This window comes from Gymnoscopelus braueri (genome assembly GCF_963280865.1).
Source record: "Gymnoscopelus braueri genome assembly, chromosome: 5".
NCBI classification, from domain to species: Eukaryota; Metazoa; Chordata; class Actinopteri; order Myctophiformes; family Myctophidae; genus Gymnoscopelus; species Gymnoscopelus braueri.
The window spans coordinates 353,132-367,525 of NC_137606.1; the positions used below are offsets into that span (position 1 = coordinate 353,132).

The 14,394-nt window shown below is 42.0% G+C and overlaps 1 protein-coding gene across 1 annotated transcript in view; it reads left to right on the forward strand.

Annotated features, from left to right (window-relative positions):
- dnah10 (dynein axonemal heavy chain 10) overlaps positions 1-14,394 on the forward strand; it is a gene marked incomplete at its 5' end in the record, with an annotated part of 72,855 nt that overhangs the window by 16,685 nt on the left and 41,776 nt on the right. Inside the window, 16 exons of the mRNA XM_080428281.1 lie at positions 419-588; positions 707-858; positions 1,146-1,310; positions 1,403-1,610; positions 1,961-2,117; positions 2,208-2,687; positions 2,833-2,991; positions 3,113-3,229; positions 4,708-4,810; positions 5,252-5,430; positions 7,127-7,338; positions 7,976-8,132; positions 8,878-9,111; positions 9,484-9,606; positions 11,936-12,169; positions 13,058-13,281. Of these exons, the coding sequence (XP_080284407.1) occupies positions 419-588; positions 707-858; positions 1,146-1,310; positions 1,403-1,610; positions 1,961-2,117; positions 2,208-2,687; positions 2,833-2,991; positions 3,113-3,229; positions 4,708-4,810; positions 5,252-5,430; positions 7,127-7,338; positions 7,976-8,132; positions 8,878-9,111; positions 9,484-9,606; positions 11,936-12,169; positions 13,058-13,281 (3,074 nt within the window). The remainder of the gene's footprint in view (positions 1-418; positions 589-706; positions 859-1,145; positions 1,311-1,402; positions 1,611-1,960; positions 2,118-2,207; positions 2,688-2,832; positions 2,992-3,112; positions 3,230-4,707; positions 4,811-5,251; positions 5,431-7,126; positions 7,339-7,975; positions 8,133-8,877; positions 9,112-9,483; positions 9,607-11,935; positions 12,170-13,057; positions 13,282-14,394) is intronic.

A 14,394-nucleotide genomic window follows, 5' to 3' on the forward strand; every position in this document is an offset into this window, starting at 1 on the left:
TTGGAAAATAAAAAAAACTAAATACAAGAAAAAATCTAAATAAAAAGAATGAAAAAAGTCATCGAAAAAACATGGCCCCTTCACGTATTAGGAGGGAAGTATGAGTCACGAGAACCAAGGACGGGTGTTTTCGATGAATCTGTCATGATTAAAATGGAGTTTGAAGTTATAATGGGTTTGTATAGGAAGGGGGCGTGTCTGATAAAATGAATATCAAATATCCAAATACTGAATCAAGCAACTTAAAAACTGTCTGGGGGGCTCACAAAAGCCTGAGTAGACGATGAAATGACGCAACATTTTTTTTAAAGTGAAATATCCCTTTAATACTGCTCACTGTCAGACAATATTTTACTCAGATAAATTAACTACTATGTATTGACTTTCAAGACCTCTTCCCTCCTGTTTATTTTTTAAGATGGCACCTGCGGCAGCTGAAGGTGAGTTGGAGAGAAATGTGCGATACGTTGTGAACTTCGCTGCAGAGCTCAGGGAGATCATTTCAGAGACCAAGTACATTGAGCAGCTGGGCTACTCTGTGCCCGAGTTGGCTGAAAAGGTTGCTCTGCAGGAGGACAAATTCCTCAGGTGATGATACACCCCCCAAATAAATAATACACAATATACTGTACATGATAAGTTACTCAGTGAGTCATTTGACAGAAACAGTCAAATTAATCTCAAAACTGGTGCATCTTACTTTTAGATATGTGGCTGGTTTGAAGAGCCTTGTAAACCACTACCAGTCTCTAATGGACAACCTGAACGATGCAGAGTTCTTCCTATTGGCCGAGCAGATCCAAGAGCTGCGGAAAGTAATGCGCATGGGATGCAAGAGACTCAACTGGAATGCCCTGGGTACGTATGTACACAATCACAGGCTCACAGTCATGAAGTGATTTGAGTGCACTCAGTCTTATTGAAGTGACCAGGAAAGTCTTCTGTTGTTAACCCATTTAGGACGGGAACCCCTTTTGGGGTTCTTGTTGCTATGTACAGTATATAGCAACATACATGTGTTGTAATTTTTTAGTAAATATTTGAAGTTTTTCAGAAAACTTAGGTCAGGATTTAGAAGGCCTCAGGTCTAAATGGGTTAAACAAAGTGGAAAAACTCCTCTGACAATCTGTTTGTTTGATTGTAGGGATCCCTGAGTTTATAAATCAAGGGAGCCAGGCTGCATGTAAGTTTGAGTCGCTTGTGAATCAAATCCAGAAAAATGAAAGCGACATCGATGCCAAGTTGCAGTCCATGGAGACGGCCAACTTATTCAAATTTCCAGTCTCAGACAAGTCAGGTGACTTGCCAGGTAGGAAGTAAAAACGAATGACATCAAATGGAAGGATATAGGAACATTTGTACCGTTCTTATTTGACCTCTTTACAATATTGTTGTCTCAAGGTGTGCAGGAGTTCTGTGATCTTATTGAGCGGCAGAGGGATAAGGATTTGACTCTGCTGAGTAGGAAGTACAAGGCTATCCCGCCTCTTCTCACCAAAATGGAGAGTTTGATCATGCAAACCAGCACTGGTAAAGCCAAAAGCATGGCCCAGTATTACACTTACTGGGAGAGGAAGGTGTTCGACTCCCTCACAAAGATGGTGCTGAGGTAATTGGGATCACCTGTCAACATCTAAATTTTAAATAGGTTAAAATGTTGCTTTTTTCACTGTTCATTGTTTACCTCTTTTATGTAGCATGCTTTTGTTGCTTGTTTTTATGTATGGGGACTACTGATGTAAATTAGCATTCTTGCTAAATCCGGTATATTTACATTACATCATGTATGTATGTATTGTTCATTAATATGCGCTGTCCCGTCCAAATAAACTCTTTTTTAAAGAGGTATTTGGAATCACCCGTACAACATTTTAACAACACACCAGTGCAAATAGTAATTGATATTTTCATTTGAATGAATGTGGCCTACACATTGTTTTGTCTTTTCCTGTCGTTTAGGAACATCCAAGCTTTTAACACGGCGTTGATGGGGAACATTCCTCTATTCCAAATTGACGCCATACTGTCTGCACCTGAGATTGTGTTGCACCCCAAGAGCAATGAAGTCTACAGACTGATCATGCATTGTGTCAGAGATTGTGTAGAAAGCCCCAAGGTGTGAATTCATTCCCATCCCTGCAAAAGTTCCTATCTTTTTGTATGTAATGTTTTAACAACTGAAATCCTTGTCCTCTTCCTGCCTCAGTGGTTTGTGCGCTGGATGCGTGGGACCTGCATCGAGTGCCCTCCGCAACGCGTTGACGGAGAAGACGAGTTGGTGACGATCAGCTTCTACGCCGACGTGTGCCAGCTCCCCCATATCAACGAGCAAGCCTTGGCCGTCTCCCAGAACGCCCAGCGGCTCCTCGCCTCCATCGGGAGCTGCCTCAATCGCTGGAAACGCTATCGGCCCCTTTGGAAGCTCGACAAGGTCATTGTCGTGGAAAAATTCGCAGCCAAGAAGCCTTCGTACGTCAAGTACGATGACAAGCTGCAGTTCTACGCCCGCGTCAGCCAGGAGGTGGCGCTGCAGCCGCTGATCAAGGACGAGCACGTCATCCGCCTGAAACTGCATCCTCTGTCCCAAACTGTGCAGGAGAATGCCCAGGCGTGGATCAGTTCACTGGGCAGGTTGCTCAATGAGTCTGCCAGGGAGGACCTCTTCAACCTGAGAGATGAACTAATGGTACTGACCAACCACACAGTACAGCACTTGAGTATCATCCACTGAACTTTATAGTATTTTTGTTTTTGTTGCAAAAAAACAAAACAAAATTCAGCCACTTTCATATGAGTCTATTCTACACTTATGTGTGTGTTGTTGTGAACAGCATCTTTCTGAGAATCTGAAGCGGAGCCCGGACACACTTGAGGACTTGAAGTTTGTCCTAGGCACTATCTCAGACATCAGGGACATGTCCCTGGCTGTGGAGATGAGGTTCACTGATGTCCAAGAGCGTTACAGGACCCTAGCCATGTACAAATTGGAGGTAATGCCATATCGGTAGCAGTATCTGTAACAATCTGACTATTCCCCCTAGATAAGCACTCCTACAAGTTAACACTGTCTTGTGTGGAAATAACGTAATGTTTTTCATTGTTTGTGTATAGGCCAAAGAGGAAGAACTGGAACTGGTGGCAACCATTGGCAAGTTGTGGAGTGATCTGTTTTCAGAGTCCAGACAAGTAGATCGACGTCTGGGGCAGGTCAAGAAAACCTTCACTGAGGTGAGGAAGCTTAACCTGTGGTCCCACACATGAAGAACTGCAGAAAAGAACTAGAAAAGCATCAGGTCATAAAAATTCTGGAGGTTCCTATTACTATTAAGAACAGTAAGTATTAGCTTAAACAGTAATACTATTTTAGAAGGTGATTTGTTTTCGACATTCTAATTTCCCTGAATTACTGTACGGTGAGTTCCTTAAAATTACCTATTGTATATTAGGTAATTTATGTATATTACTGAGACAGGGAGATGTAGATGTTATAGTGCTCACTATAACATCTACATCTCCCTGTCTCAGTAATATACAAAAAATGCCAAGCATCTTAGAAGCTGTAAGATAGACTCTCGGGTGGCGCAGTGGTAAAGTCCCTGCCCACCACCACGGAGGTTGTCGGTTCAAATCCACCGTGGTGCATCCGGCTTTGTCGGACGTCTATGCGAACACAATTGGCCCGTGTTCGGGGCCATATTTGTCACTGCATGTATTCCTACGGGCTGGGGCGGCACCTGTCAGCGGGGAGTGCTGGGGGCGGGAGGAGTAGGACGAAGGTTCTACGTCCTCCCGGTGGGGGCTCCTCACTGGCAGGTGAGTCAGTAGGATACGACATGCAGTGACAACGCAGAAATGTGTGCATGTTCTCCCCGTGTCTCCTAGGATAGGTACCCTCACAAAAACATGCAGTAATCCTGGTCACTATACTGCCTCCCCCTGGCCGGCCGGGGTGCCTGATGGAGGGGAAAGGAACTGGTTGGAATAACGTGTTCCTTCCACACGCTACGTCTAACCAGGGAAACTCCCCCCTGTCAGGTGACAAGAAGGTCAGTTGGCTCTCATGCATTGAAGGAGGTCTGAGCTCGGCCCTGGCCTCCTTAGGTTGGCAGAGGGAAGGTAGTGCCCAGGATTACATAGACAATTGGCACTGGGTGTAAAAAAATTGGGTTAAAAAAATCGTGGGATGAAAAATGTAAGGTTAGAAATGTGTTAGTGTGTGTGTGTGTGTGTGCGTGTGTTTGCCGTGTATGTGAGGCTTGTTTTCATAGAACTGGTTCCTGATTTGTCTCGCAGAATCTGGCAACACTGCTAGGCCAGAACGGGCGCTACGCAGCTTGTATGCAGAGGTGTAAAGTAACTAAGTACATTTACTCAAGTACTTTACTTAAATTTTGTCCTATATATTACTCTGTGTCACAGCGATTTGAACCGACAGCAGGCGTGTATAGTAGCCTTAGAGGCGAGAGGCGTGTCTAGTATCATAGCTTTGGAGGACGAGGCCGCCCGTGTAGAGTATGGGATTGGCTTAAAGGACAGCCAATGATTGAAAACATGTTGCGAATATGACGAACACATGGATGACTAGTAGGTCAGTCTCTTCTTAGACCAGCTTGCAAGCTGGCAAATATTATTGGCTACTCAAGAAAAAGAAACTGTAAGATCATATGAAGGACGTCTCTGAAACCTCCGCTGCCATGTTCACACAGATAACTAAGGAACAGATCGAGGAGTTTAAACAGGAGCTGTTCATCTTCACGGAAAGCTTCAACATGCATGGACCTGGAGCTGTAGGAGACGATTTAGAGAAAGGTACTCCAGGACCGAAATTATTGATGTGCACATCAAAAATAGAATGTCACTACAGTTAACGGAGTAGTTCACCCCAAAAATGACTTGTTTTCTATCAATTACACACCCTATGAAGCATTGAATTCATGGAGATCTTTTTGTTTTTGTCGCGTTCCTAAGCCAATAATTTGATTACCGGCGGAAAGATGCTAATGTATATGGTAGGAGACTCAAAGGAGACTCAAAGAGTCTCTTTCCGGAGAGACCGCCGTATCAAATTATTGGTTTAGGAATGCGACAAAAACTAATAAAAACTCCATGATTTCAATGCTTCATGGCGCGTGTAATTGATAGAAAATAAGTAATTTTTTGTGTGAACTACTCCTTTAAGTCTTACTATTCAATTAGAAGATTATGTTTATGCTTCTTTCATTCATTCATTCTTTCTTTTTTTTTGTGTAGGTGCGATGGTCATGGAGTCATATGAGACTGAGTTTGTCAAAATGGAGTCATTGCGGCAAGAGCTGGCCAATGCCGAGAAGCTGTTTGACCTGGCCATCACCATGTACCCAGAGCTTCTCAAAGTACAAAATGAAATGAAGGGCTTGCGGCAGATTTACCAGATCCACAATGCTCAGAAGGTCAGAGTTGGTGTATGTCTTGTGAAGGTTAACAATGGCTGTTTACGTGTGTGTGTGTGTGTGTGTGTGTGTGTGTGTGTGTGTGTGTGTGTGTGTGTGTGTGTGTGTGTGTGTGTGTGTGTGTGTGTGTGTGTGTGTGTGTGTGTGTGTGTGTGTGTGTGTGTGTGTGTGTGTGTGTGTGTGTGTGTGTGTGTGTTGATTTTGACAGCAAATTTTGATTTTGTTTTAGTCGTACCTACTTATGCCTATCGCTCCTTTTCATGGAGCATAGGCCGTTGACTACAGTCCGCCAGAGTCCTCTATCCTGGGCCTTCTTTTCCAGCTGTTTCCATCTCAGTCCACACTGCTTGATGTTAGTCTCAAGGTCCCTGCGCCAGGTGTTCTTTGGCCTTCCCCTCTTTCTTTTGCCTTGCGGGTTCCATCTAAAGCAGTGATATTCAACTGGCGGGCCAAATTCGGCCCGCGAGGAGTCGTCTTGTGGCCCAGGAACACATTCCATATTCCAAAACAATTATAATTGTCTTGGATGTTTGGTTGTACAGGATGACCATTTTGAACGGTTTTTCATAAACGTTAACCAAAACTCATTAATTTCGTTAATAATTAAGGGGAAATTGTGCGCTGTAGTACAGCATGTTGTCCATTGTTATGTGCTATAGGTCTTATAGGACGATAATGGACATATTATGTCCATTTCGGTGACATACTGCTTCATACTGCATTTACGCATTTTGATGTTGAGAGGATAAAATGTGCCAAACCTTTATACTGCACAGGCTTTGATTTTGGATTTGAGAAAATAGGTAGTAGGCATTTCAATTTTAAAAAAGAACATGGGTAATATAATTGGTCCTCACTATGCTTATTATAAGATTGGACCTTTAATGTTCTGTCTCCTTTTGTCTTAGAAGGAGGGCTGTAGAGAGAGAGAGAGAGAGAGAGAGAGAGAGAGAGAGAGAGAGAGAGAGAGAGAGAGAGAGAGAGAGAGAGAGAGAGAGAGAGAGAGAGAGAGAGAGAGAGAGAGAGAGAGAGAGAGAGAGAGAGAGAGAGAGAGAGAGAGAGAGAGAGAGAGAGAGAGGAGAGAGAGGAGAAGAGAGAGAGAGAGAGAGAGAGAGAGAGAGAGAGAGAGAGAGAGAGAGAGAGAGAGAGAGAGAGAGAGATATCTCATGTTGCGTTTCATGAACCATTAGTTGTCAGTTAGAGCATCATGACATTCAGCCTGTGACGTTATTGGTGATTGGAGTCCTATTGTGGAAAATATTATATCCTTGGCCTATGCCTGACCTCTAGTAGTCGAATAGTCGACTAATTAGTCGAGGGGTGTCTGAGTCGACTGCCCAATCTCAGTCGAATCATGCAAAAAATGTTGTGTTACATTAGTCGACTGCCAGTCGACTATTGGCAATTAGTCGCCAATCAGATTTGACTATACAAATCCTTAGTCGGGGACAGGTCTACCTTGGCCAGACTTTGGGCCCTGTGGGGCAGAGGCCTCTTGAGCACCCATCTAACACAGTTCATTAGTTTCCTTCTTCTTTCTTCTTTCTTTAGTCATCATAGCTTAGTTTTTATTTAGTTTTTGTTTAGTTTTCATCAGTGCGTGCGTGCGTGCGTGCGTGCGTGCGTGCGTGCGTGCGTGCGCGTGCGTGCGTGCGTTCATGCATTTTACATTTGAGTGTCTCTGTCTGTTGCTCAGGCTGCTAAGGCAGAGTGGTCTCAGACACTATGGGTGAACTTAAACATTGAGCTGCTGCAAGAAGGTGTCGAGGGGTTCGTCAGAAACCTGAGGAAGCTACCGAAAGACGTACGAGCGCTGCCTGGTGCCTTCTTCCTAGAGGGACACATGAAAGAGTTCAGAGAGTCCCTCCCTCTTCTGCTGGATTTGAAGAATGAGGCCCTCAGAGACAGGTAGGTCTAGTACAGGGGTGATGCAACTTTGATGATGGAGAGGGCCACTGTATTTCAACTTTGATGATGGAGAGGGCCACTATATTTCCACGCTCACTCCAGGGCCACATTGATTGCATACTGTCAGAGAGCAGACACCTCTTATTGGAATGCTGATTTTTTTGGGGGGATATTTTTTAATTGGAATCCTGAAAAGTAACATTTTTATTTTATTTCAAATTGCATTTAGTTGTACTTATGTTAACTTTATGAATTTAAATACAAATACATTGGACATTAAAAAAGACAATAGAATTTTAATACTAGTCATCAACCTACTAATATAGATTGAAGTTATTAAAGCGGTTCATGTTTGCATGTTTGGAATTGTAACAGCTGAAATCAATAATATATCAGTATTCCGATATTAACCTGCGGGCCTCATTAAGTGAAGGTGGGGGCCGCATGTGGCCTCCGGGCCGCCATTTGCCCATGTATGGTCTAGTAGAACCAATGAGCCATCAAAACAGGAAATAGAACACTAAAATGGTCAAATGGAATCTAAAAGTGATGATAGCAGGTGTCATATGATTAAACACATGAGGATATATATGGGGTATCTGTTCTGAAATGTGTGGTGTAATTTCTTTCATCGCAGACACTGGAACGAACTGATGCAGAGAACCAGCACCAGCTTTGAGATAAACCCTGACACCTTCACTCTGGAGAATATGTTTGCTATGGAGTTACACAAGCATGCCACCATCATAGGCGATATTGTTACGTCCGCCGTCAAAGAGCTCAGTATTGAGAAGGTGAATTATTATTTTAGTTATTAGTTTTTTTCTCAGATTTTATCCAATGTCGTATCCAAGCATGACTGAAGCAATAAATACACGCTCGTTGCAAAATGTTGCTCAGAAAGTGATAATACACCACTGCACACTATTGTGCAGTGGTGGAAAAAGTACTCAAATGTTTTACTTAAGTTAAAGTATCAATACTGCAATGTAGAAGTACTCTGTTACAAGTAAAAGTCCGGAATTAAAAATGTACATGAGTAAAAGTACAAAAGTATTGGTATCAAAATGTACTTAAAGTACCAAAAGTAAAAGTACAAAAATATTTGAAAATAGCAGATCTACAAGCTCACAACGTGTTGCGATGCGATGCGTTATGAGCTTGTAGATCTGCCATTTTCAAATAGCCTATGTATAAATAGGGCTAAAGTGGTTAATGTCTGTTTTATAATGTAATAATTTATATTTGCAAAGTAACTAGTAACTAATCTAACTAATAATTTCAAATAATTGTAGTGGAGTAGAAGTGAAAGTATAGACAATTGGAAATACTCCAGTAAAGTAAAAGCACCTCACAATTGTACTTAAGTACAGTACTTGAGTAAATGTACTTAGTTACTTTACACCACTGGTATTGTGTGTGTGTGTGTGTGTGTGTGTGTGTGTGTGTGTGTGTGTGTGTGTGTGTGTGTGTGCGTGTGCGTGTGCGTGTGTGTGTGCGTGTGCGCGTGTGCGTGTGCGTGCGCGTGTGTGTGCGCAGGGGGTAAAGGAAGTGGTGGAGACCTGGGAGAAGATCAAGTTCAACGTGCAGCGCTACTTCAAAGGCTCCCAGGAGCGAGGCTGCGTCCTGGGAGCCGTGGAGGACGTGCTGCAGGGCCTGGACGACACGGCCATGAGCCTCCAGAGCATGGCGGGCAGCCGCTACATCGGGCCCTTCCTGGACACCGTGCAGCAGTGGGAGAAGAGCCTGTCCCTCATCAGCGAGGTCATAGAGGTCAGTCAATGGCGGCAGTGGTGGAAATTGTGGCATTTTGTATGTATATATGTATAGATTATTATATACATATTATATATAGGTTATTGTATGTTTTGTAAATAATAATAAAAATCTACAAAGTAACTAGTAAGTAAGTAAAGTTTTCAAATAATTGTAGTGGAGTAAAAGTATTTGCCTCTGAGATGTAGTGGAGTAGAAGTAAAAGTACAGAAAATCGGGAAATACTCCAGTAAAGTAAAAAATACCTAAGAATTGTACTTGAGTAAATGTACTTAGTTACTTTACACCACTGCATGGCGGCAACATTTATTACGCATCCAACTCTCATCTAAATCTGCTCTACTAATGTTCATTTACTCACTCACTCAGGTGTGGATGCTGGTGCAGCGTAAATGGATGTACCTGGAAAGCATCTTCATCGGCGGAGATATCCGCTCTCAGTTACCGGGCGAGGCTGAGAAGTTTGACGACATTGACAGATTGTTCAAAAAAGTGAGTGCAGCCCACGTTATCTTTGACGTGACGACAGCAAAACACTGCAGGTTGACAACATCACGGCATGCAGGCGCATAATCAGTGGTGGTCAAAGTACTCACATGTTGTACTTAAGTAAAAGTAGTAATACCACAATGTAGAAATGCTCTGTTACAAGTAAAAGTATCAGTATTCAAAATGTACTTGAGTAAAAGTACAAAAGTATTGGCATCAAAATATACTTAAGTACTAAAAGTTAAAGTACTCATTATGCACAATGTCCCATTTCACAAGTTTCCAAATGTATAAAATCCTTTGAAAATAGCAGATCTAAAAGCTTGCAACGTGTCGCTTAGTAGTGAGCTTTTTTCAAATAACCGAAGTATATAGGTCTTAAGTCGTGGCGGCAGTGGCTCAGGGGTAGAGTGGCCGATAGAGCGGCCGGATGGGAACCGTGAGGTTCCCAGTTCGATCCCGGGTTCCCCCAGAGTTAGTGTCGAAGTGTCTGCCTACCTACACTGAAAGGGTTCAGTGTCTTTGAGCAAGACACTGAACCCCTAATTGCTCCCAATGAGCAGGTTGGTGCCTTGCATGGTTTCCTCCGCCATCGGAATGTGTGTGTGAATGGGTGAATGTAATGCACAATCTATGTAAAGCGCTTTGGATGAAAAGCGCTATATAAATGCACCATTTATTATTTATTTATTTAAGTAGTTAATGTATGTTTTACAAAGTAACTAGTAACTGACCTCCAAAAAGCGTTTGATACTGTAAACCATTTAATTTTACTTGATAAGCTGAGGGCGATTGGTTTTGATAGCACATCACTAAACTGGATGGGATCTTACCTGGAGGGTAGAGAGCAAGTGGTTGACATCAACAGAACCATGTCCTCATCCCTCCCGGTGAGCTGTGGGGTTCCTCAGGGCAGCATTCTAGAGCCGTTACTGTTCCTTCTATACATTAACGACATGAATGCTGCCTGTAACTGCAAATTGTTCCTGTTCGCTGATGACTCGGCACTCCTGATCTCGGGAGAGGACAAGTTGCAAGTTGAGGAAGCGCTCAGCTCCGAACTCTCCAAAATCCGTACTTGGCTTATCGATAACAAACTGTCACTACACCTTGGAAAAACTGAATCCATTCTCTTTGGGACCAAACATTCCCTCAGACAGATGTAAATGATTTCAAGGTCAAAGTCGATGACACAATTATCTCTAGCAAAGAAGAGATTACATATTTAGATTGTATTCTTGACAAATACCTGACAGGTGAAAGCATGGCGACAAAGGTGGTCAAAAGAGTAAACCAGAGAACCAAATTCATGGGCAGACTTTCCTCTTTTGCCAACCCTCAGGCCCTCAGGACCCTCTCAGGGGCCCTGATTCAGCCACTTTTTGACTATGCTTGCACCTCTTGGTACTCCAACACCTCAGTGTCACTGAAGACTAAGCTTCAAACCTCCCAAAACAAACTGATTCAGCTACTCCTCGGACTAGGGCCCATGACCCACCTTTCTGCCACCCATTTTGCCAGCCTAGGCTGGCTCAGGGTGGAAGACAAGGTTAAACAACTGAAAATGGGACTGGTCTTCAAAATTGTAAATGCTAATTTGCCCGATATGCCCCCTATTCCCGCATATCTGAGTAAATACCTCCAAAACGTTAGCGACACCCACAGTCACAATAGGGAGCGTTAACAACAATTTGGTACCACCCACCCATAAAACAAACATGGGCAAATTCTCCTTCTACAGCACTGCCACCCAGGATTGGAATAGTCTATCCCCATCCCTCAAAAAATTCAGTTCGCTGGGCTCATTTAAAATAGCCTTAAAAACTCACCTTTCAGGAGGCCAAAAGAGGAGGTAGTACCATTTTCCCGTTAGACAGACAACCCCCCCCACCCCCCCCCGTTCTTGTACATATAGTTTTTGTCCCCCTTTTTATTTTTTGTTGTACACAGTGTTATCTTTTTCTTTTTTTTCTTTTTTATATTGATATTCGAACTGTGGTGCCACTATATGTCTATGATATGAATACCAAGGCCCTCATTGGAAACAAGACCGCAAGGACTTTCATGAACGGACCTGTTAGACAAAGTATTTTAAATGTAACTGTCCTGTTTTAATTTTTTTGCCTAATAAAATATTCAATCAATCAATCAACTAAAGTTTTCAAATAATTGTAGTTGAGTAAAAGTATAACATTTTCCTCTGAGATGTAGTGGAGTAGAAGTAAAAGTACCGAAAATTGGTTTAAAAAAAAAAAACGTACTTAGTTACTTTACACAACACTGCGCAAAATAATATATATAATGTCCTTTTTTGTTTTGTTTTACGTTGTAGCTAATGAATGACACGGTGAAGGACCCTGGCATTAAGCGCTGTTGCCTGGTTCCCAACCGGCTAACGGACCTGCAGGGCCTGAGTGACGGTCTGGAGAGGTGCCAGAAGAGTCTCAACGACTACCTGGACTCCAAACGCAACGCCTTCCCTCGCTTCTTCTTCATCTCCGACGACGAGCTGCTCAGCATCCTGGGCAGCAGCGACCCCGCCTGTGTCCAGGAACACATGATTAAGGTATCAGTCCAAAATGTTCAGAAAGACACAATTCATTATCAGTGGTGTAAAGTAACTTTACTTTACACCACTACATTTACAAGTATCTACAAGTATTGAAATTCTTTATTGGAATAACCCCTTGAGATGAACCATCTCGTTTTCAAGGGGCTCCGCAGTTACAGAATACATAATAATACAAGTACTGTACTTAAGTACAATTTTGAGGTATTTTTTTACTTTAGTGGAGTATATCCAATACTTTTACTTCTACTCCACTACATCTCAGAGGCAAATATTGTACTTTTACTCCACTACCATTATTTGAAAACTTTAGTTCCTAGTTACTGTGTCTAAACCCATTTAGACCTGAGGCCGATTCAAAAAACGCCTTCTAAAACCTAACCATAGTTTTCTGAAAACGTTCAAATTCTTACTAAAACAATAAATAAAAAATTATGTTACTATATGTATAGCATCAACTAATGAGACACAGAGGTGGCTCCCGGATTGAAAGGTATAACAACGTATAGGTAGCAACAGGTCTCAATGGGCTAAATTATAAAGCATACATTAACCACTTTAGCCCTATTTTATACCTAGGATATTTGAAAAAAGACGATCTACAAGCTCGTTGTGAGCTTGTAGATGTGCTATTTTCAAACATTGTAGTACTTTTACTTTTGGTTCTTTAAGTACATTGTGATACCAATACCTTTGTACGTTTACTCAAGTAGCATTTTGAACACAGGCCTTTTACTTATAGCAAGAGTATTTTATATATTGTGGTATTGCTACTTTTGCTGAAGTCAAATATCCGAGTACTTTTTCCACCACTGCAATTCATTATCCTTCCAAGAAGGAACGGACATGACGTGCTGCATGAAACTTCTTATTCCTCGCTCACAGATGTACGACAACATTGCGTCTCTGAGGTTTGATGTCGGGAGCAACGGAGAGGCTGTGGCCGGCGCCCTGGTGTCTGCAGAAGGCGAGGTGATGGACTTTAAACAGCCTGTCCCGGTCGAGGGCAGAGTGGAGGAATGGATGACCGGAGTGTTGTTGGAGATGAGGAGGACCAATCGACTCATCACCAAGGAGGCTATCTTCTACTACTGCGACAAAAGGAGCAGGTGTGTGTAGAAGTGTGTTTGTGTGATTGTGTCTTTGCAGTGGTGGAAAGTAATTAAGTACATTTACTCAAGTACTGTACTTAAGTACAATTTTGAGGAACTTTTACTTTACTGGAGTATTTCCATTTTTCTATACTTTTACTTCTACTACACTATATCTCAGAGACAAATATTGTACTTTTTACGCCACTAATAATTACTGGAAAACTTTAGTTACTTTGTAGATTTTGATTATTATTACAAAGCATACATTAACAACTTCAGCCCTATGTAAACTTTGGCTATTTGATAATAGCGGATCTACAAGCTCACAACGCGTCGCATCGCACATTTTAGACAGGACATTCTGCATAACTAGTACTTTTACTTTTGGTACTTTAAGTAAATTTGTATGCCAATTTTGAATTCCGGACTTTTACTTGTAACAGAGTATTTCTACATTGTAGTATTGATACTTTTACTTAAGTAAACAATTTGAGTACTTTTTCCACCACTGTGTGTGTGTGTGTGTGTGTGTGTGTGTGTGTGTGTGTGTGTGTGTGTGTGTGTGTGTGTGTGTGTGTGTGTGTGTGTGTGTGTGTGTGTGTGTGTGTGTGTGTGTGTGTGTGCGCACGCACGCGCGCACGTGTGTAGGACCTTATGAGTTAATAAGTGGAACGTACTACTGTACGTACAACAGTCATTGGTTCCCAAACGTTTTAGCTCGAGACCCAAAAGAGAAATTCAATGTCTCCCCAGGACTCAAACTAGTGAAAATATACAATCTACAAGCTCACAACACTTCACGATGCAACGTGTTGTGAGCTTATAGATCGGCTATTTTCACTATCTATTTTTTATTTTATTTATGGAATGTCTTAGATTTTTCTATTTATTTGTGAAATTATTTAGAAGAATATGATGCATTTAATTTAGGAAAATAACTTAACTACTTAACTTTTGAAATAATCACAATAATATAAAAACAAAATGTAGAAAAAGAAAAGTAAAGGGACATTTACTCGCGAGTCGACCCACTGTTTGGGAAACACTGACTCAACTCAACTCAAACTTTATTTATAAAGCACATTTACAATAACCAGTGGTCAACCAAAGTGCTGTACTAGTCAGATT